Here is a 23,420-nt window from a genome sequence, read left to right on the forward strand (position 1 = left end):
CTTGTTTTAAAATTAAACAAACATTAATAGAGACAAGACTTATTCAGTGGCAGGGATGCACTCATGGCCCTACTTGAACTAATTAAGGGTTTTTTGGCTCGAAGTCTGCAAATTCAGAAACTCTTTAAGCGGTCTTTTTTAATGCGAGCCCAATACCTGCTGTAAAACAATGTAATCTGTTGATAATCTGCAATCATTTTGTTAAATCATTTTGAAACGCCAGGATCTTTGGCTCAAGCCACCACATTCTAAACAAAGAGTATAGTACAAAACTGATGAGGAAAACAAGCCATATGATACAGAATCTCAGCCGTAGCTTGTTTTGCTTGCAGTATCATATGGCTGTAGCATTTGTTTTCAGTTTCCTCAAATCGTTAATAGGGAATTAAAGAGAAAATGAGACTTTGTGCTATGCCCCTTCATGCCGTCGCAGTAGAAAGGAGATTTTTTGTTTGTTTCATAGGAAATTCACTATTAAACTTTTTAGATATTATGAATGTACATTATTCCTGAATAGGAATTGAATCGCTCTGGAAAGTACATTCCCTCTTTCAGTATCTGAGAGTATCCCCAGCTGTTCAACACTGCTAATTTCTTCAGTAGCTAAGTAGCAAGGACCTAAAACAAACCAAAAATATCAACCCATTTTTGAAAATACTGACTTGTTTAGAGGAAATAATTTCAAGGATACTAAAATGGGATTTGTAATCACAAAATAGAGCATAGGCATTTTAGCTGCTTTGGAACTGAGACCCACTAGTAATGGGAATTTGTTTGCATGACTATATAATACATGCATGACTATGAACCAATGCCATTCCTAATATTCCAGCTTTATGCAGAACACAGTGAATTCCTACTAACAGATGGAAAATGCCCATTGAAAGAACTGTCATTTAATGAAATCATAGAATTTTACAGTAAAAGAGATCTTTGAGAAACTCGGAGAAACTGAGGCTCAAATGGATAAGTTCAAGGCACACAGTGGCAGAGCCAGGGCAAGACTTCCAGCCCGACTCTCGGTTCTGTATGCAACTGCGTGGTATCTAGGCATTAAGTCTGTCTCTGCCGTTTAAAAAAATTCTAAGTTTATACCTTTTGTTTGTGAGTTCTTTTGCCTTCACTTTTCTTCCCCAGGGGAAAGAACCTTGATAATCTTGGTTTCACTCTAGCTTATGAAAAGGGCAACTGGTGTGACCATTTATATAACTAATAAGAACTCCACATGAGGCCACAATAGGAAAATCTATTTTTATTTTTATCTGGAGAAGTGATCTAGTGGATCTGACTCACAATGACCCTTGTATTGCTGATGGAGCCTTATGGAGAGCTCTGAAACACATGTCAGATGGAATCAGCCTGTGCTTCTGGGTTATACTTAAGTCACAGTGGTGACCAGCGTCCGTGCGGGTACATTAAACCGTCCCTTGTCTTTCTTTCGGCTTACTTCTTTCCTCTTTGCCAATCAACATGAAGTGTTTCCCAGTCTAAAAATCCCACTGGGCTTTACTAAAAAGTCAGTGTCTTAATGTTTTAAATGAATATTGAGGATCCAAGGCTCAAGATGTCTAAACTGGATCTCACATCCTTAAATGGCAACGTTAAGGTGATACTGGAGAGGCAACGTGAAATGACTTACTGATTGTGCCCTTAACCACAGGTTAAAAGATGGGTTACCAGCCACTGAGAAATCTGCCCGCTATTTGGTTCGTGGCTATTCGTTAATCATCAAAGATGTTACTGCTGAAGATGCAGGGGATTACACAATCTTGCTGGGCCTAAAGCAGTCAAATGTGTTCAGAAACCTCACTGCCACTCTAATTGTCAATGGTAAGTTCACTGTTCAGACTTTTGGTTCTGGTGGGGGTGAAATTCGTGAAAATTTGTGTCAAAAGTCAGTATAACAAGAAAGCAAAATTTTTTAAAAATCGTTTTAAAAACCACTTATTCCCCATCCCAACTATTTCATGGTTGCTTGTTTTCTTCCATAAGCAATATGATTTTTTTTTTATCGTTGTGGTCGGAATGTACATACTCTTTTCAGTTGGCATTATAATGACAAATCCGAGGGTTCTGTCCATGTGTGCTTCCCTGACAGCAAAACCAGCGAGAATGTGGTCCTTCGCTGTGGTCCAGGAGGGAGTCATGAGAACAGCTCTTGACCTCTGTCCTGTTTTCTCCTTTCAGTGAAACCCCAGATTTATGAAAAGGCTGTATCATCATTTCCAGACCCAACTCTCTACCCACTGGGCAGCAGACAAATCCTGACTTGCACCATTTACGGTATCCCTCAACCTACCATCACGTGGTTCTGGCATCCCTGTAACCATAATCATTCCAAAGCAAGGTAGGGACAGTTCGTTTCTTGAGTAACTTTCGAATACTTTTTGACACCTGGACTCAAGGGTCTTATGGGAGCTGGCAGATGGCACGTGCGGTCCACTGGGGGCAAAGGCTTTCCCTGCCTTGGGAAAAGGTAGGCAATATATCTACTGTTCTTCCTTACCCATGTCTAACCGTTTCATAATTTTTCTCTCTAGCTTACAGTGTAAGGCTAGGAGCACAGGGACAGAATGAAGGTCACCCTGTGTGAGCCATTCTTTTGGAACTCAGGTTGGAACTCGCATCTCTTGCTTTCCAACCCAGAGCACCCAGACTTCGGCTCCACCACTGCGTCAGTTACACTGGTCTCCCCATTTCCCACTCTGTAAGCACCGAGTATGACATCAGATCTTCCCACCGCTGAAGATCATTACCTTTCCTAGGCTCTGAGCATGCTCCTTCATCTGTCGGAAATGTGCTTCCATGCATTTTCTGCTTCCTAAGAGGTCCTCCTATATCTTTCCAGGCTCGACAATGCTGTCACCTTCCCCACCCTCCAGACTTTCTCATTCAGACCCCCTTCTCCCTCCTCAGCATGAACAGCACTTTGCCGACACCACTGTCACATCACAAGGTGTGCACACACTTGTCTTTTCTCTAAGCTATGAGCTGATTCAGCACCTCTCTGTCTTTAGGGGCGGGCACCGTGTCCGGCACACACAGATGCTCAGGGTGTATCTACTGAATGAGTTCAGCCCTGCCCTTGGTTAACTGTGCAGTGTTTCCTTGCTTCCTGTTGATGACCGAGCCCTGTTTGTTGTTTTCCATTACTGTTTAGTCTAGAGGATTGATACTGATGATAGTTCACGGGAGCAAATTTGAAGGACAGGAATAGAATTGATAGGTGCTACTATCAAGTAAGATAGTATTGAGACTGCTCAAGAATTATCATTAGGCCAAATATTTTCTTTATTGCTTTTAATTCCACTAGCAGAGTGGTTTGGAGAATTGCAGTTTTTTAAAAAAAATTAGCTTGATAAAAAAGAAATACGACGTAATTCTGGCATAAACGGAAGAGGCTGTTTGGTTTTCTAGATTCTTCCTGCAATTTCAACTTGTCTTCATCTTGTGTTTTAGTATTTTAAGGCATATCATTCTGATCGTGAAAGTTACTGGTAAGTTATGGAATTCCTGAGAAGTAGCTGTTTCCACACATCTGATTTCTCATCTGAGTGAATCATTTGCTAAGAACATGCATATATCTTGAATACCTTCTTTACCATTGTGATCATTCAACCCCAAAGAAAGTGAGATCTACTGAGATTTTATATTATCTATTTTGCTGACTTGGAGATGGACATCCATATTTATGGACTTGTCCCTTTAAGTATTTGTGCTAACCTAACTTGCAAATAAACTTAAAATAACTAACTTAAGCTGTTAGGTTTGGATAAAGGTACAGAGTTGAATTTTTATGGAATAACAGCCTTTTTAAGATATTCTTTTTTTTTTTTTTTTTTTAAGGATTTTCTTATTTATTTATTTATTTATTTATTTATTTATTTATTTTTGGCTGTGTTGGGTCTTCGGTTCGTGCGAGGGCTTTCTCCAGTTGCGGCAAGCGGGGGCCACTCTTCATCGCGGTGCGGGGACCGCTCTTCATCGCGGTGCGCGGGCCTTTCTCTATCGCGGCCCCTCCCGTCGCGGGGCACAGGCTCCAGACGCGCAGGCTCAGCAATTGTGGCTCACGGGCCCAGCTGCTCCGTGGCATGTGGGATCTTCCCAGACCAGGGCTCGAACCCGTGTCCCCTGCATTAGCAGGCAGATTCTCAACCACTGCGCCACCAGGGAAGCCCTAAGATATTCTTAATTTTTGTTTTGACAATAGCAAATCTAAAATTTCAGTTCTATTTAGGATTAGAGCTAGTAACTATGAGAAAATAACAATTATGAGTGATAGAACATAATATTATAAAGTTAGATTTGAATAATGCTAATAAAATATGGTTTGGGGAATGAGGTCAGCTGGAGCGAAACTTTGTGAACGTTACCTCTCTCCTTCTGATTTCTTTGTGGTGTATGGGATCGTTCTCCCGTGTTACAGGGTAAGCTTGCCGAGGCATGGAAAGATATCGTATTCCTCTTGGAATTCTCTCAAAATTCAGAGCAGTACCTTACCTCTTCAGTAAATATTTGTTGGCCGTTTGACTTATTCTCTTAATGTTAAAGGCGTTCTTTCTTTTTCTTTCTTTTTTAACCAATCACAAGACAGATCAGAAATGAAAGCTTTAACTCTTTCAGTGATGATTCAAATTGTTGCTTGAAATTATCTGCAGGAAATATGCATATCCCTAAGAAGCTCTCATTTTTAAAGTCAGTAGACTGAGTAGCTTACCTGTGTCAGGTCCAGATTTGATGCTTGGTGGTTAAATCAGTACATTTAACGTAGAATGGGACCTTTGTGCACTAGAAAGCAAATAGGAGAATTCGATTTTACCCTGCAGAGAGATAAAAGCTCAAACTGACTGACAGGTAAATGAAGCCCTCTTTTACTACTAAAATTTTTCAAATATGTCTTTATATAAATCTATTTTATATACTTAATTTCAGTTGCAGACAGGAATTTTAGTGACATTTGAATAAGGGATGTTCTATTCCATGAATTTTTAAAATCTTACTTATTCTGGGTTACATAGTACATATTTGCAGAGTGGTATCTATGCATCATTGTCAAAAGAGATTAGGTGATTAATATGTACACATTACTCTTGAATAGGTAGAATAATTCTTGGTATTTAAATTTGAGGCTCTAGTTAAGGGATATATCTATATAAGGACCACAACCAAAGCATTAGTTTTGAGGTTAGAAGGTATATGTTTTCAGTAGCTCAAAATTATTAATTGGTTTAATATGGCCCACTGGTTAATGGGTCTAAAGTAAAGAAGTTCAGACTTAAATTGTATAGTTTTCCAGAGTCCAGTAAATATATTTCTTTAAAACGATCAGAACAACCGCTCAACTAGTTCATCTTTGTGGGTATTAAGAGCCATAAATAAATTTAACAGAAATTTCCTCCTTTTTTAAAAAGAATTCAGCAGCTTACCACATTTTCAAACATTGTGGTTTCTGATTCACCTAGAATTTGTTCTCATAAAACATTAAGACTAAGGGTGGGGGAGGGGTGGTTACTTTTAAACTCATGTACGTAATGAGCTGAGGGGAAATATAGCAGAATCTTTCCCCCCTTTTACTTTTACTGCAGATATGGGTGGTAAAGTAGCAGAAGTAGACTATTTCTTTTGAATTTTTAAAAACACTAAAGTAAGTTATTAACACCAAATGAGGGATTTTTCTCACGCTTAGCAGCTGGCAGGGACTCCTTAAATAGATTGTCCTAAACTTGCCCCATGTCAGCCTGAACATAAACCCAGGGAGCACACAGAAGGGTGGTGAACTTACAGTACCTTTCACATGTGTGTAGCTTACAGCTTCTGTTCATATGAAATAGAGGTAATTCCATATACTTCATAGAGAGAATCTGAGGATCCAGTGAGGCAACGTATTTGGGAAAGGTACAGAGTGCCATGGACCTAATGCAAGGTTGTAATTATTACTAGCATTAGGGTAAATGTCTCTCAATAAGGCTCTGAAACTTTTAAGGAACTTGAAAAGAATTTTCTGCCTACTGTAGACCTAGTTTCACAACAGTGAGAATGTTTACCTAATATTTCTGAGAAGTGAACACAAACTGTGGAAAGTAAAATGTAATTTTGCCGTGCTTTAGAAATAGAAATCTCTAGTAGGTCTGGGTTATAGAATTGAGGAAAATAGAATTTATGATTTTTCAGAAGAAGAAAAAAGAAAACGGCCATGTAGATGAGCTAGGCAAAAGTGAGAATAAGCTCAAGTGTATAAAGGAATAAAGTGACTCCCCAGTTGGGTGGCCAGCCCCATTCATTTGTTTCCTGTCATAGGAGGAAGTGGTTCTGACCTGTGGGTTGGCCGAGGCTGGGATGGGGCAGAGCAGGACGTAAGAGAGCTGACCCCTGCTCGGAGAGCCCACGCTAGACTTCTAGAACTTCACCTCCCCCGCTGGGTTTTGAAGAACTAAGTAGGACTACTAACCGCCCACGCAGTGAGCTGGTCTTGATCTCATGGTCCTTGTTAAGCTTTGCCACAGTGCTGGTCCAGTCTCAACAGGAAATATTATTCGGATAAGGTTGCCCACTCAACGGAGGATGGTCTGTAAAGGAACAAGGAACAATATTAGACTCTTTGGAAGGGGCCCCTCTTTAGGGAATGGAAGGGATGGATTTGCGGAGCCCAGGAGGAATGGGGAAAGAGCAGTCTGGTTCTTTTCTATAAGGAGGTTTAAGGCCGGCAGCCTTTAATGATGGCAGTTTGGGTTTTAGAACAGACATTCTTTTTAGATCACAGGCTATTTTAATTCCCTCTCCCCATCTAACCATCACAAATTATCATTTCCAGATCATAAATAACAGATAGAGTTGCATATATCATTATTCTTTTTTTTTTTTTTTAATATAAATTTATTTATTTATTTATTTTTGGCTGTGTTGGGTCTTCATTGCTGCGTGCGGGCTTTTCTCTAGTTGCGGCGAGCGGGGGCTACTCTTTGTTGCGGTGTGCAGGCCTCTCATTGCGGTGGCTTCTCTTGTTGTGGAGCACGGGCTCTAGGGACGTGGGCTTCAGTAGTTGCAGCACCCGGGCTCAGTAGTTGTGGCTCGCGGGCTCTAGAGCACAGGCTCAGTAGTTGTGGCGCACGGGCTTAGTTGCTCCGCAGCATGTGGGATCTTCCTGGACCAGGGCTCGAACCCGTGTCCCCTGCATTGGCAGGCGGATTCTTAACCACTGTGCCACCAGGGAAGTCCCTATATCATCGTTCTTTAATGGAAAAAATGTTAGGTATATTAGATTCTTTGTGAAAGTCTCATTTCCTTCATCCACTATCTGTGATGACCAATAAAAATATGTAGAGAGAAATCTCTGCTACTTCTCCCGTGTTGACATTGCCCACATCTTACAATGCATTTTGCACATGGTCAGTATTCAGTCTAAATATACTGTCAACCATCTATTATCACACAGATATTGACTGGGCACCGACCATGTGCAAAACAAAGATACATAGCATTTGTGTTTAGAATTTATGTTTAATTATGTAAAGTCAGATCTATTTGGTGATTACTTATCCTCTCTATATACAGACCTGCAGGATCTCTCTTCCACAGTCTCGGGGATAGAGACCTGGGAATCAAGGAAATGGGTTCTATTCTTGGCCCAGTCCCTGACTTCTGTGTGACCTTGGCCAGTTATTTAATCTGGGCTTCAATTTCCCCTTCTGTGAATGGTAACTGCCGTGCTTCCCCTTTCCTATAATACCCACCGAGTAACGAGTGAAGTGAGAAATTCACTTAAAATTACGTCTTCTTTCAAAAAAGCTTGAAATAATTTCCTAGTTGTTGCACACTATTTTCCTTCTGCTTCTTACAAATTATAAAGCCATTGGACCTGAGGATTAACTCTGAAGATCAGGGCCAAATGAACAGAAAAAAAACAACTTATGAAAATAGAATGGTCATAAGAAAAGTCTTACTTGTAATTATGTATTCCGTGGTCCAGATTTGACTCAGTAATGTCAATGATCACCCAGTAAGAAAAAAAATGCAGCAGCTCCTCCACCACTGGTGTCAACCCCTATTTTCCTCAGTGTCAACCTGATGACCTCTGTCAGTTTTGGTCCAGCCCATACAGACCAAGGCATTATCATTCTTTGCCCAGTAAGCCCTAAAACTTTGCTTGCTTCACTTGGTGTTTTGCCAATGTACCCCTTCAGAATGCAAAAAACTGTAGTTGGATTCTCAACTCATGGAAGGTGGAGGGGCTAGCATATTCTTTTTTAGCTACTTTCTTAGCTAAAATTGTGGGTTTGCTAAGAAAAGCCTAATAGACATCCATGGAATCTCAAGGACCTGCTTCCAAAACTCTATAAAGTAAATCAGATTTTGGAGTCTCAAATAATTATGTGTTTAGACGTTTGATAGAAAATAATATTCCCTGTAACAACACTGTAAATCAACTATACTTCAGTCAAAAAAGAAAAAGAGGAAAGAGAGAAAATAACATTCCCTGCCTCACAATTTTATTCCCCATTTCTGGAACACTCTTCGTTTGCTCAGCATGAGTGTTCTGTGAGGAGTCTAGAAAAAGCAGACCACTCCAGGACTAAGTGTGCTTAGGGGTTTTTGTGGGGGAGGGGTGGCAGGGGGTGGCCTACAAAATAAGGGAGGACAGAGGCATCTAGGAACTCTCAGAAGTTGCCTAATTGCATTTCTCTATTGTTTACGTCACCAAATTGGCAAAGAAAGGAAGGCCTGAATCATTAGGGATGTGTTAGGTCTAGATCATTTGGGGGAAACACAGTTTTGTGCATCAGTGGGGTATGTAAAATTAACAGGGCAAAAACAAAACAATTGCTAATGGTAGTTAATGAGAAATGTATTCAAGGACCCAAATTTAATTGACTACCAGCGTGAATGTCTATTCTTTCTATGCTGAAACAGTTTTGTATTGGATTTTCTGTCTACAAAATGAAAGTCTTACCAATTTAAGCATTGAAAAAGTCAACATCTCCTGGGGGCTAGATGTAGGTCAATGTCTGAGGGAAGCTGTAATTTAAGCAGACCTCTTCTTTTGGAAATATGACCACAGTCTACACGTTTTAATATTTAGCTCGCTCCTTTTAAGTATACATACAATTTGTACCCACGTCTCGTGTGTGTGTGGGTATGCAGAATCAAAGCAGGCAGGCTCCAGAGAATTTTAACTTGCCACACGCAAAACCCTGAATCAAAACGGGGACTTTGGAGACGACCACTTCCCCCCAAGCCCACTTGAGCAGGACTTTTGAGCTTAAACAAACAACGGAGTAAATCTGGCCATCTCCGGGAAGCTTTCATCACAAGCCAAAAGTGACCACTCACTTGCTAATGGGAAACGTCTTGCGTTCTGTTATATAATTACGAGATGAGGAAGTGCTTGCCACCCCATGTGAGTGCTCTGACAACAGCCCTTATTAAGAGTTCATGCAAAGACCTGAGAACAGAGAGCGAGCTCGTTGGCCAGATGCCTCTTTGCCACTTTTCTACACTTTGCGAGATTTTTTCCTCTTTTCCCACTCTTCGTAGGAATACAGGGAGTCCGATGAATAATTGTCTCTAATTAACTGTCTCCTGTAATTCCTATCAAACGTTTCATTATGTGCTTAAATTAAACCAAAAGGCTGAATCATAGGAAGTCCATGCTGGGTGGTTTTTAGAGGGATCTTTTGAGCAAAGTTCAGTGTAGTTTCCCAGGATTAGGAGGACCAGAAGGTAGTGACACACAATTTGGGAAGATTGGCAGAACCTTTCCTACTGTCTTGGGCCCATATTCACAGATTTTAAAAATTGAAGGGGCATTTTCATGACTGAATCTAGAAACTCCTGTCCTGACATAAGATCCTTAGTCATACATAAATAGAAGAAATCACTTGTAAAACATGCACCTATCCTTGGAAAGCTGCATTTTAGTTATATCTCTATTGGCTTGGGAGACTGTTTCTTGAAATATGGACCTTAGTCTGTGGTTTATCATGTAACTTCACTGCCCTTTTAGGGGAAAAAGCAGAACCTGGTGGATTTGAGTAGAAGGAAGGGTGTGATGGATTTAGACTCTGGCCCAGGTAGTGCTTTATAATGAGCTTCAATACTTGCTTCTTCATACCTTCTCTAGAAGCCTCATGGGATGTTTTGCCACCTTGAGTGCAGTTGACTACTTCATGATAATAGCTGTAAGAGACTTCATCAACCAGCCCTTTCTAGTGCCAAAGTTGCGCCCATCCCTTTCCACGTTATCCCTAATCTGGGCAGCAATTCTACATCATGGCCATAATTTCCCCATAAGGAAACTGAAGCTCAGAAAGTTATTTCTCAGGTGTTTTCAGATCGTGGAGTAAAAGAGGCTAAGTAGGTTGGCATTTCAGAAGGTTACTATTCATTGGTGACCCATGGGACTTCTCAAGTGGATTGCCGTGGGCTCCCAGAGAAAGGAACCGAAATCCCCGAGGGGACAGGGTTAGGAGATTACTGGCCTCACTTCTTGGGTTTACTCTTGTCCCCAGTGATCACAGAGTCCACTGGTTGAGTTAGAGTTGAACTGGGGCTGGAGAAGCAGGTTAGCGGCAGTTGGGGGAATTTGACTCCCATAGTACAGTCTCTTCGGGAACCAGGGAGGATAAGCTGGTTCAGGCCCCAAACCTGCAGGTGGGAGTAGACCCTCCGAGGGGGTAGAAACCCCAAGGGGAGGAGCGAGCCTAAATAGGACCATCCTCAGGAGGACAGCAAGTCAAACAGTTAATTTGGCGCTTTTCCTGTGGCCACTTTCCTCTCTGTGACTTTCCCACCACGCAGGCTTTTTTGATCTCTTGCAGGGAAGTCCCATTCCCTCTCATTCATCGTTCAGGATTAATTTTCTGGGTCAGGATGCAGCAAGCACTCAGCCCTCCGGGGGCCTCACAGAGCTCATGGAAGACTGATGAAAGGAGACGAAGGAGAAAGAGGGAGAGCTTACAGCTGATGAGCGCGTGAAACGGGCACACGGAGGCCGCAAACCTCAGCCTCAGCGTGGCTGGATCTAGTCACTCTGAACGATTCATTCGCTTAGAATTTAAGACATTTTAAATATCGTATGATATCGCGGAATCTAAAATATATCATACAAATGAACTTGTTTGCAAACCAGAAATAGAGTCACAGATGTAGAAAACAAACTTACGGCTACCAGGGGGGAAAGGGGGAGGAAGGATAAATCGGGAGATTAGGATTGACATGTACACACTACTATATATATAATAGATAACTAATAAGGACCTACTGTATAGCACAGGGAACTCTACTCCATACTCAGTAATGACCTGTATGGGAAAGGAATCTATAAAAGAGTGAATGTATGCATATGTATAACCGATTCACTTTGCTGTACAGCAGAAACTAACACAACACTGTAAATCAACTATACTCCAATAAACATTTTTAAAAATTAAGAAAAAAGAGTTTAAGACATTTTAGAGATTAAAAAAAAGCTTGTTTTAGAGATAAGAAACTGAGGCTCAAAAGATAATTATCCCTCACCTCACAGCTAGATAATGGCAAGCCCAGGACTAGACCCAAGTCTTGGAGCTCTGTCTATTTATTCCTGTTTATTCTTATTTCCACCATGACATTGTATAGAGTCCCCATGGGAAATGCTTATAATCTGGTTGAATAAGCGAACCAACATGGTTTCAGTGGATGGCAGATGGTGAGCACTGCAGTTAAGGGGGAGCATCATGGGGAGGGAAGATCTGGGTCCTAAAGGTGATGGGAAGGTACTGGGAGGTCAGATGGAAAGGGGGAGGGGTAGATAGAGGGACATGGGGATAGGATAGTTGAGGAGTGGAAGAGGAGATGCTTGGAGAGTCATTGGCTGGCTCACTGGGATGAGGGAAAATCAAAACCAAATCTGGAAAGGGCGGTTCGGACCTGATGTGGACTTTCTTGAATGGGGGCTAAATAATTTGCCAGCCAGCCCTTCTGCTTGAGCTCGCCTTCCCTGGCCAGTGCCCTGGTACCCTGCTCTCTGGTTACCAGGGCGCCCCCCTCCCCGCCACATTGCGCTTACAGCGTGATGGACTTGTACAGACTCGGGGGTGGGGCTCCTCCTCCTGTCCTCGGCCCGTGTCATGTGCACGGTAGCTCTGAAGCTCACCTTCCAGGTCTGAAGGTCAAAGGCTCAGGTTTTCACTCAGGCCTTTTAAAAAGTCGTACAGCTGCTTATTATCCCATTTTTCTTAGGCCTTTCATGTTCCATATGCCTTGTCCTCATCACTGAAAACCATGTGAGATGATCACAGATTGCTACCTCATTGAGAAATCCTCTTTTGTGAGTGTGAAAAAGTCTTTGGATAAGTAAGGTGAGGAAAATGAAAATGGGTGTTTAGAAGCTACTTAGCACCAAACAGAAGGTTATGGCCAATTTAGAAGACTGCAGGGCCTGGGGTTTCTATTTTTATTTTCCTTAGAGCTGAAACTTATTAAGCACCTGTCTACAGGATAAGTGCTTAATCTGTGCTTTAGATGTATCATCTCTTTTAATTCTTACAGAACTTCTACGACGCTGGGGACTATGGTTACTACCATTTCCTAGATGAGGCACAGAGAGTTCCAAAGACCTTGTTAGGAACAAGTCCGTCACGCTGTGAGTGCAATGGGTGGAGGGGGGGCCCTGGTAACCAGAGAGCAGGGTAGCGGGGCACTGGCCAGGGAAGGCGAGCTCAAGCAGGACTGACTGGCAAATTATTTAGCCCCCATTCTAGAAAGTCCACGTCAGGTCCGAACCGCCCTTTCCAGATTTGGTTTTGATTTTCCCTCATCCCAGTGAGCCAGCCAATGACTCTCCAAGCATGTCACTACCCAGCACTTCATCTGTCACTATGAGGCTTGGCGTTGTAACAACTACGTAGACATTAAGTTGAATAATTTTTGGTCAAAAGCGCATGATCCAGAAAGCAAATATGCTTTGAGAAGCCTGTGTGATGACATCAAGAGCCGCTTTTAAAAGGCTTGAGGATGCAGAAAGGCCGTATAGTCTAGAGTTTAAGGACATGGGCTCTGGAGCCTGAATCCCGGCTGTGCCACCTACTACCACCTACCAGCTGGGTGATTCTGGGCAAAGTAAACCACCTCTCTGGGTCTGAGTTTCCTGATCGGTACAATCGAGGTAACAGCACTGACATCCTAAGGTTGTTTAGGGGAATTAAATGAGATGATATATATGAAGTACTTCGCCCAGTGGTACTTAGCCCAAGTCTGTTTGCTTAAAGTTTTCCAGTATTTTTGGTTGCTCTGGGGCCGCCCGCTGCAAAGCTACTTCCCTCTGAAGTAGCATCAGATACACACAAGTATCCTGTGAATGCTGACAATCTGACAAAACGAACCATGCTGTCGGGTTCATGTTCTCCCAGGAAGCATGCTTGCATCTTTGGACAGGTCTTCTGACTATGGTGATTTACTGCAAAGAAATTAAGATGGGACCAGAAATGATAGAATCTTCAGATTATGTAGGAAGTTAGAGGAGCTGTAATATCCTGGACCTACTTGCGTTTGTGAACCCTGCCTCAGCTATTCAAACCCTCATTGACCCACGTACTGTCCAGCCTACAGTATCACATGGGCTCTGGACATTTTACTTGCTTGTGCTCAATTGTCTTCGGATATTTTTTCCATGCATTTGACTTATCTCTTCAATAACCATATCCTTAGTAACGGAAGGAAATAAATCTTGTACTTCTTTCAGAGGACATGATTCTACTTCTTAAATGGAATGTGTGTGAACAAATTAATTTTTATTTGAATCAGTGCTAGTAATTGCCTAGCAAATGGTGCTAGTAATTGAAGACAGGAGAAGACCACTGCTGGTTAGTTATTTTTCTATTAGCCCAGAAGGTGCTTCTCCACATGTCAGCATCATTGCTTGAGTTGAAACTGTCCACCACTATCAACTCGTCAGATGCTGTGATGGGTTCATCCCAGGTCATTAATACTCCTCCTTGGGAGTGGACAGCCCTGATGATGGTGACACAGCGCCTGGTTGAGGGGGGATGTGAGGTCACTGGAGGGTCAGCAGTGTCCCTTTTTCAGCACGTTTGAGGTGAGTGATGGATGGCAGGGTTGACACCCACATGAGGCTGAGTCCACATCTAACGCGTTATCGGGATTCGCTCGTCAGGCCATAGCTGAGCGAGGACACGTGTGCTCTTCTGCTTCCCTGGGTAGTTGGACTAAGCCCTGAGGTTATGATGATGAATAAGACCTAGTCCCCACTCTTAAGTAGCTCTCAATCTGGTCAGATAATCACGGCTAACGTGAGTGACCTGTCTGCCGTGGACCAGGCACTGTGCCGGGCATGTTACACCAATTAACTCACTTAGCATCACCCGCATGTTTGATGATGCAAAAGAATCTTCTCTGAATTATTTCCCTTCTATTTTTTTAATCCCTATAAGAAAACCGGTAAGACGTGGTAACGTGGGTTTGCTTCCTTTGAGTTGGCAATATTAAAAACACATCCGCGCCCAAAGAATTCGAGGTGGTTCATAGAAAAGTACAATTAATAATTTAACACATCTGGATGAAAATGGGGTAAGACAGAGATATGGCCCACATGCTTTACTTGCTAGTTGTCAAGAGAGAGAGAGAGACATGTAATAGACATTTGCGAGAAGAAGGGGCCCATAAGATAAAAGCATAGCAGGAGAAGTATAACTTTTCAGGGAACTAAGATCCAAGAAGAATGATTTCTCCTCTCACCCTCTGTGTGCTGTAGTCTTAGCAGACGAACCCTTCAACCACGTTTCTAGTACAGAGAGTGTCACAGGACTGGTAATCACCACCTCCCTCCCTGGTGACCGGTGGCATGACACCAATGTAGAATTTATTAGAAGTGATTCTGTGGGCTGACATGACCCAGTGATTTCAGAACTATTCAAGGGACTAAAAAGACTAAGTCCTCTGATCAATTCCCTATGACGATCCTCCCAACCTCGCCATCCAGCGTTCCATAACCAGAAGGTTGCAAAACCATGATCTGAGCTCAGGTCTGACTAGCTCTAGAATTTCTGCTAAACGTGGTTCCCTACCCCCACCCCGAAGGCCTTCTGGACGTTTCCGTACTGACCACCGTGTAATAAGTAATATGCTCTCTTTATGCAAACAAAACGTAACCGTAGCTTGAAATATGCTTCACTGAGCGACTGGAGTTAATACCTTAAGACTCCTTGCGTGTGTTAAAGGATGTTATTTGTAGCCACTCCTAACATTTCCCTGAAGGTTTTTTTATTTATCGAATCACCCTTCCTTTGCTGACCAGCCTTTCACTAGGGCAGAAAAATGAATGAAGAAAATGGATGGCCTCTCCGAGGCTCCTATCTGGGTGTAACCGAGTAGGTACCCACCCTTTGGCCTCCTGCTCACCCGGTGTGGGGTTGTCGGGATGCCTTGGCCCAGATTCCCTAAAAGAGAGCGAGTCAGGGGCGGGGGAGTCTCTGGGGCTCTTGGGGGAGGCAAGCGGGAGAGAGAGGAGGAAGGAAAGCAGAGGCTGGGAAGACAGGCCTTGTTCTGAGTGTGAATGGACCGCGGGGCCCTCGAGAGCAGGAAGCGGCGCAGGCCAAGACGCTCACGGAAAAGCTCTTATCTAAACAGAGGTGGCCAGGACGCTGGATCACCTCCACCATTGTCCCAGGAGCTGACCCCAGCCTTCAGTCCCCGAAAAGCCTTCTCCGCTCTCCCCCGTCGCCATTCAGACAAGAAGTAGTTTTCAGTATGGGCTCCAAGGCGTCACGAGGTCTCTCCCTGGGCAAGAAGTCACCGCCCCTACCAACAAAATTCCCCCAGCCTGACCCTGTGACCAGCCTGGAGGCCCAGGCCCTTTTCCTGGAGCAAAAGGAGCAGGAACCATTCTGTCTAAACATGCCTTTTTCTGCCAGCATTCTCTCCTCTATATTGTTTTATTTGTTTTAAGAGAATGCGAGAGAAGGGGAAAAGATAGTGTGGCAGATTCTATTAATCTGATGGCTCAGACACACGATCACTAATGTTTTGACACGACACACGCAGGAGCGCAGGAAAGTTTACACGAGGCCCTCCTGCAGGATGGCGTGCGGTGATGGGGAGCTGCCCAGCCGTGCCCTCTGGAACGGTTCCAGGTGGTCTTTTTTTTTTTTTTCCCACTTTTTTTTAAAGATGTTTTACAGCCTCGATTTGCTCTTTATTACTGCTCTCCCCCTTTGTTTCCTCCCTTGAAATGATTCAATATTCTTTACAAACAGATTCTGATCACAGTGAGCACGTGCAGTCAGATCCCATCACGTGGAGAAGGAGAGTCCGCACGAGTCCTCAGCTTTCATCATCCAAAAAAGGAGAGAGAGAGGGAGATTATTCTGTGTCTTGGGACTTTGTAGAACGTTCTAGAGCCTCTTTTTCTCCTCCAAACTAAACGTGCTTTAACTATACTTTAATGTATGTGCACCTTCCTTCCCAGGCGATGGCGCGGGCTCAGGTAGGCAACCGTTGGGTGTAGGGCCCGGCTCACTACTGTGTGCCCCCCCCGCAGAGGCCCCTCAAAACCAGCTGCTGCTATAAATGCATCGGCGTTCCTAACAAAGTAGGCCTGCTTCATCCCAGAACGTGCTTAGGAATCATGCAGACAACAGTTTTAAGTTACGAGGGGGGAAAAAAGATTGTAATAAGAGTTGGATCTATTATTTTCTTGCGAGATGTTTTCTAATGCTGAAATTCATCAGCCAGCAGAAGGCCAAGATTCCATATAATTTTAGCATTAAAACTCTGTAATGATGAGAACTAACCAGAATTTATGTAAAAAATGTAATTATAAAATATTCCTCTGCCCCCTCCCCCCTCCCCCAAAGGACCAGGGGCTACTTCTACTTCCTGAAAGCCAATATTTTGCTTCTCTGGGTGTCTGTACCAGTTGGCTTCAGAGGAACCCCAGAGTTTCCTAACACGTGACTCTGAAGCATGGTGGTAAAGGTTTGGGTGGGGTGGTGTTCTTTGGGAGCAGAATTCATGCCGTGTGATGGACGAGTTCTGGTGTGGCAGGAAGAGTTAGGAATATCTGGGTTCTAATCCCCGATCTGTCTGCTACTTTCTCTATGAATATGAGCAAGACATTTGATTTTCATGAGTCTCAGTTTCCTTACTGGTAAAGGGATTTGTGAAATGGGGATCATAATACCTGCTTCACTGGGTGACCGTGAGAATTAGTTGAGCTTTCATGTGTGTAGCTGCTACCCCAAGTCTGGTACATTAAAAGCAGCCCAGTAACAACTAGTTTTCCTTCAGCCAACCAAGAGCCCAATTTAGCAGAACAGAGATTTTGAAAGAAAGGTCAGCCTAACGTCATTTATCATAGGGTGAAAGGGGATCCTTCACCTCTTTATCTTAAGAAAGATCCAGGTGGTAGAGTAGACCTTCTGGTATTGGGGTGGTTATTAAACTTGCTAGAAATCATTTATGAAATGAGAATCTTACACTGGATAACTACAGGAGTCTTAGGTACCATAACAGGTACATCATAGTACTAAAATGGGCAATTTCTAGATAGGCTGAGTGAAGGGTTGAACCATCTCAACCTGGTTCTTCAGAGAGTCTGTTGTTTTTCTCCCACGAGGGCCACTCCAGAGAAAACACAGACACTAGCCATCCGTGGCTAAAGTTCACCTCTCCCCTCTGATTCCACCACATGCAACAATCCATCCTTTAAAGAAAGTGCCAGCTCTGCTTTTTGGGTTGGGGGAGGGGAAAGAAAGGCAGGGGGACTACACAAAGTGTGAAGATCAGAACTGTTCAAATCCAGCACCTAAGGAAAAAAGCACAGGTGAACACAAGAGGGTACCTATGGGTGCACGCTCTGCATTGTATTCCCTGTGATGGATTTGTAAAGGTGAATGGGACCTGAGGTCAGAAATCATGGGATGACAAATGTAACGTAAACAGTCGTTGCAGACCATGCACACAGTGGGCCCTCAGTACACTTGGGTTGGGTGTCGTGAGAGCTGTTTGCCAAATCTTGGGAGGAGGTTGACCAGGTTATGCAAAAAGGGCTAAAAAAAGACTTTCAATCCCCAATGCAGTAATGGTATCTGTGTCAGTGAATATTTGAGAAGCCTTTTCTCCCTATATACAAAGAAGCACTGAAGTATAACAATTTCTTTTTATATGATGATGATAGAACATGGATATTATGTTACATACAGCATACAGGTTAAGTGCACAGATTCTGGAATAAGCCAGAACTGATTACAAATTCCGCCTCTGCCACCTACTAGCACTTTAGCCTTGGGTAATTTACTTAACCTCCTTAATCTTCAATTTCCTTGTCCATTAGATGGGGGATGATAGTACCTACTTTTTAGGATGTTGTAGAGATCAATGTGATAGTGTACATGAATCACCTAACACAGTACCTAGCGCATAGAAAGTATAATCCTTATTATAGTAGAATGTAATATTGCATAGTGTCTATCGTAATTATTACAGCCTACGGCTTGCCTGTTGGGACCGGCAGTCAAAATTGCCAAGATTGTAGGTTGGATCCCAGTGTTGGCTTTGCCTTTCTCTGTGGCTCTGAACTGTGTTTGGTCACAAAGGAGCCAAATACTTATGAGTGTGCAGGGAACAGGGCAAATCCATCAGCACTACAGGGAAAAACCCAGAGCATGTAGGTCAGTAACGTCATCTGCATCTATGGAGGGTGGTGTTTCCCCACTATGTGTCGAGCAAAGCAGCCTGGTAACTTGGACCAGAGGGGAGAGCCCCACAGATGTCTCCTACTTGGGAGTCAAACAGACAGACATGTCACATGGAGGGTCCCGGTTCCATGTGTTGGATCCATAATTGCCTGCTTTCTTTTAATTTATTTATATCAATCTCTAGTCCAAAACTAATTTGTTTCAGCTCCAGGGCAATCGACAATGGAGTACACTCTTACCCCGGAAATTTTTTTTTCCTCTCCATGGTTATAAATACCTCCACGCTATTGTACTTGGCATGCTGTATGCAAATAGAGGTCAGAGTCCTAAAGCTCATTAGGAAAGGGATGGGGGGCTTGGAGCACGGAGAGGACAGCATGGAGCTGAAGCTGATAACAGTGGCCTTGTCCAGAATAGTGCCTGGGAGCTTTCTTATCTCCCTTTGGCAGGAGGTGCTGAGGACTTCCTGTGCGAAATCAGGAGCGAACGCTGCTTTCCTCTTGTTGTTCGGCTTCCTCCCCCCTCAAGACGGTTCCCAGCACAGCGATTATCTTTGCATCTTCAAACATGGCACAATCTACTTCCTGAAGAGCTTGATGTATTCTTAAGGGCTCAGGCACATTCCCCTCCCCCTACCTCTCGTTTCAAGTGCTGTTATAGAGTCAGCCCCCTAAATGACATTCTATTTTTAAGGTTCCAGTGACAAAGAGGGAAAAATCACAGTCTCCAATATGGAAAATAGCCACAGAACCTGTCCTTTTCCATTGGGAGGACCTTGCAGCAACTCTCGTTTCCAGGCCAGGGCTTGTGCCGACAGTAGCTGCCCTTAGAGGGACGGGCGGGGGGTCGGGGGTGTATGTTGGCAGCCCGAGTGAACTCAGGCAGCCGACCGCGTTTCCCTTGGGAAATGCCTCGACTTGCTTCACTCTAACATACTTCTTTGCATTTCCTGACAACCAAGAGTTTGAAATTAAGACCTTTGCCTAAGGCCTCCCTTATCTTTTTCACTTCTTTGGGGAAAAAGGAATGAAATTACAGGATTCTCTTTCAGATACAAGAGAACTTCAGCTCTTGGATGTCACAATACCAAGTACCTATGTAATGTGTGTACATGTCACATAGGTGTACACATATGTAACAACCCCCCATATACACGTTTTGTATATATATATATTCACACACACACACACGTTATAATAAACCTATATATGTACCCCATGTGTGTGAAAGATCTGAGATTAGACAGTAGTTCAAGGTATAGAGAAAAGTAGGAGAAAATAACTTATTTTAATGATAAAGTTTTAAGGCCATGATATATTTCAAGTAAAGGAGAAAGTGTATAATTTCTCTTGGGTTCAGTTCCTTCTACTAATCAATAAGTTAAAACGTTCACTTTTTTTAACCTGATGATTATAAGGAATAGCTAGTCAAAAATCGCAGAAATTCCTTAAGGAATGGTTTGTCCTTATGAGTTCTTTTTTATTTTAAATCTTATAATCTCACTGTAAAAACAGACATCTTAAAAACATTTGGAGAAATCTGATATATGGGCCAGGTACAAACAACACCGTGGAATTATTGCTAATTCTATTAGGTGTGATCACGGCGTTGTTGTTATTAGAAAACGTGCATAATTTTTAGACGTGCACTGAATATGTGAGGCTAAAATGACATGCTGTCTGCGATTTACTTTACAATATTTCTCAAAAGAAAAAATAAAAAGAAATAAGGGATAGATGAAACAAATGTGGCAAACTCTTGGTAATAAGTCTGGGTGATGGGTATATAGGGGTTTATTATACTATGACTACTCATCAATATGCTCGAAAATAATAAACAGTTAAAACCAATGAAAACTTACTAGAAACCACACATCAGTGCCTCACGCCTGTATGTTTACAAATGTTTGTGGGTTGCCAGTTACACGCTTGGCCCTGGCGTAACTATGAAGACAGAGTGATCCCGTAGAGGTGGCCCACGTTCCTTGTAGCTGCTGGCCCAGTGGGGCTTCAGAAGCACTGAATGCAAACTTAGAAACTGGTGAATGCTCTGGGGGAGAGGACATTATATGGCAGTGTGCCCCCCCCACCCCAGAGGGGAGACCACCCCCGAAGACTCCCTGGTTTCACATGCTGGAGTCCTTTCTCAGCTTGAGGACCAGACAGGAATGATTACAGAACTTTTTTTTTTTTTTCTGATCATCACAATCCCTTCTCTCTTACCTTTTCTCTCACTTATTTCATCCTCTCACTTTCTTCTCACATAAGTAGCCAAGGGCAACAATGACTTAAGAGCAACCACGCCTTCTTTCTGGCTTGAAAATCTCCAGAATCTGCCCAAGACATGTACAGATTAGAGCCCAGCCAGCTGTCTGCTCACCACAAATTCTAAGCCAGAAGGAAGGAATATGAAGTGATACCATGAAAAGTTCACAGTGCAAGTAATCAAACAAATAACCACTTCCCTGCCTTACAAGGTCCTCACTCTTTAGGCTGGGAGGTAGGAGGGAGACTGCATCCAGAAGAGAGATACAGAAATGAACAGCATCAAGCCATAAGGCGATCGGAAAGCAGCAAAGGCGGTGAGGTGCCTGCAGGCACTCACGCCAGTTCCTACGCGCACTTGTCTCTTAAGCTACCCAGTGTGGCAGAGAAACACCTTGGAAACCCACAGATGGTTTTTTTTTTGAGGCACATAAAATAGCTCTTTGTATATTTGCATCGTGTCCCCCTAAAAATCCATATTTAAATTTCAAAAGGCTGCTTTAAAGGAATCAGCGTTCGGGACTTCCCTGGAGGTCCAGTGGTTAAGACTCTGCACTCCCAATGCAGGGCGCCTGGGTTCCATCCCTGGTCAGGGAACTAGATCCCACATGCCACAACTAAAGATCCCGCCTGCCACAACTAAGACCTGGCACAGCCAAATAAATAAATACTTTTTTTTTAAAAAAGGAATCAGTGTTCATTTTGTCATAAGTGGTAGAAAGCAAATCACCTGCAGCGTCCACTTACTGAGCACCTGCGTTTGTCATACGTGATGGTACAGAGCTAGGCTCTGGGCAGTTCACTACCTGTTGGGGCAGGACATGCAAACAGAAATCACAGCACAGGTTAAGGTGGTCTGCTACAGGCTCATCAGGCTCATCAAGTGGTCCTGATCCTGTGCGCCGTAAGGGTTCACAGTGATCAGAAATAAGCTGCTTGGAGGAGATCGGGCCGGTGGTGAGGGGCATTGAGGCAGCAGTAACTGGTGCGTGAAGATGAAGGAATCAGGTGTGTACACCCCGAGCCACAGGGTGTCTTTAATTTACAAAACCTCCGCAATTAAATTAGGTCATTTAACACATGTATAATCCCATGAGATTAACAGGGCAGGTATAATTTTATCTGTATGTTTCAGAGGAGAAGACTGTCATACAGCTAGAAGTCAGGGCAGCTCTAGGACTCAAGTCTTCTTTGAAGTAGCTGAACCAAACTCTGGTTTGCCTGTGAGGAAACATGTCTGTAGCGGTAAGGTTGAAAAAGGCAGGTAGGGCATGGACTCTGGATGGCCTTGACTCCAGTCACGGAAGCCTGGGCTTTCTTCAATACAGTTGTTGAAGCTTTTGGAGCAAAGAGGATTCCACTAAAACCCCAAATGCTCAGGGGGTTGGTCTGGCAGCAGTTTTGTGGGTGTTGGCTTGGGAAAAGGCATGTTGAAATACTACTGCACTGCCCGGGTCAGAGTGGATGTAAGTGTTCTTTTTGTTGTTTGGATTTTTTATTCATGTAGAACCTAGGATACACGAAACATAATAAATGATCCAAATGACAACAAAAAACACGACGGTCCAAAACCTATGGGACGCGGCAAAAGCAGTCCTAAGAGGGAAGTTTATTGCAATTACAGTCTTACCTCAGGGAACAAGAAAAATCTCAAATAAACAACCTAACCTTACACCTAAAGCAACTAGAGAAAGAGGAACAAACAAAACCCAAAGTTAGTATAAGGAAAGAAATCATAGCGATCACAGCAGAAGTAAATGAAACAGAGATGAAGAAACATAATAAATGATCAATAGATATTTATTTACACCAATGATTTAGGTAGTAAACTGACAGGCACCTTACTGATCATCAGCTGTTTGAAAGAACATACTTTCAGATATAGGTTGGAATCTCTCTTTAAAATGGTACTCCTCCAGCTAGTTTAAACAGTGAGAGAGTGAGAGTTCGTGGACTTTTAGAAGCAAAAAAGATCTTAAACAACTTCAACACACATATTCTATAATTAAACACTTGAGGCCTGAGATGTAAAGGAGCTTGCCATGATACTCCAAAACTTGAAAAGAAATAGACTGAATTTAATAGCTGCTCCATGATGTGTGTTTCCATATACACTTAATTAGCCCTGGAAAAAATGAGCTGTATAATGGAATAGTCTCATTAAATGCCAGCCTTTTAGAGCTGTGAAATGCTGTTATCTCCTTGAGGTTTACATTCATTAACATAACTTCCGTTTTTTCCGTGTTTGCATGTTTCTTCCACTAGGAACTAATTAAAATCTAGATACTAGATTTTTTAATTTATGCATTTTTATTTAGTATTTAACATTTAGAACAGGAAGGATACATGGAGAAACACTGGCGTGGGGGGTTTTTTTTGTTTGTTTGTTTGCAGATCAGGCAAAATCTGTCTGCTGTTTTTAAGTTTTGAGGATGGATATTGGGGAGGAAAAATCTAAGGAGAAGAA

The 23,420-nt window shown here is 42.9% G+C and overlaps 1 protein-coding gene across 3 annotated transcripts in view; it reads left to right on the forward strand.

Moving 5' to 3' along the window:
* Window positions 1-23,420, forward strand: part of FLT1 (fms related receptor tyrosine kinase 1) — a 173,051-nt gene that overhangs the window by 60,316 nt on the left and 89,315 nt on the right. For all 3 annotated transcript variants that reach the window (XM_057533232.1, XM_057533231.1, XM_057533233.1), the window contains 2 exons: window positions 1,661-1,830; window positions 2,188-2,347. In XM_057533232.1, coding sequence (XP_057389215.1) covers window positions 1,661-1,830; window positions 2,188-2,347 — 330 coding nt within the window. The remainder of the gene's footprint in view (window positions 1-1,660; window positions 1,831-2,187; window positions 2,348-23,420) is intronic.

Source organism: Balaenoptera acutorostrata, chromosome 18 (assembly GCF_949987535.1).
Source record: "Balaenoptera acutorostrata chromosome 18, mBalAcu1.1, whole genome shotgun sequence".
NCBI lineage: Eukaryota > Metazoa > Chordata > Mammalia > Artiodactyla > Balaenopteridae > Balaenoptera > Balaenoptera acutorostrata.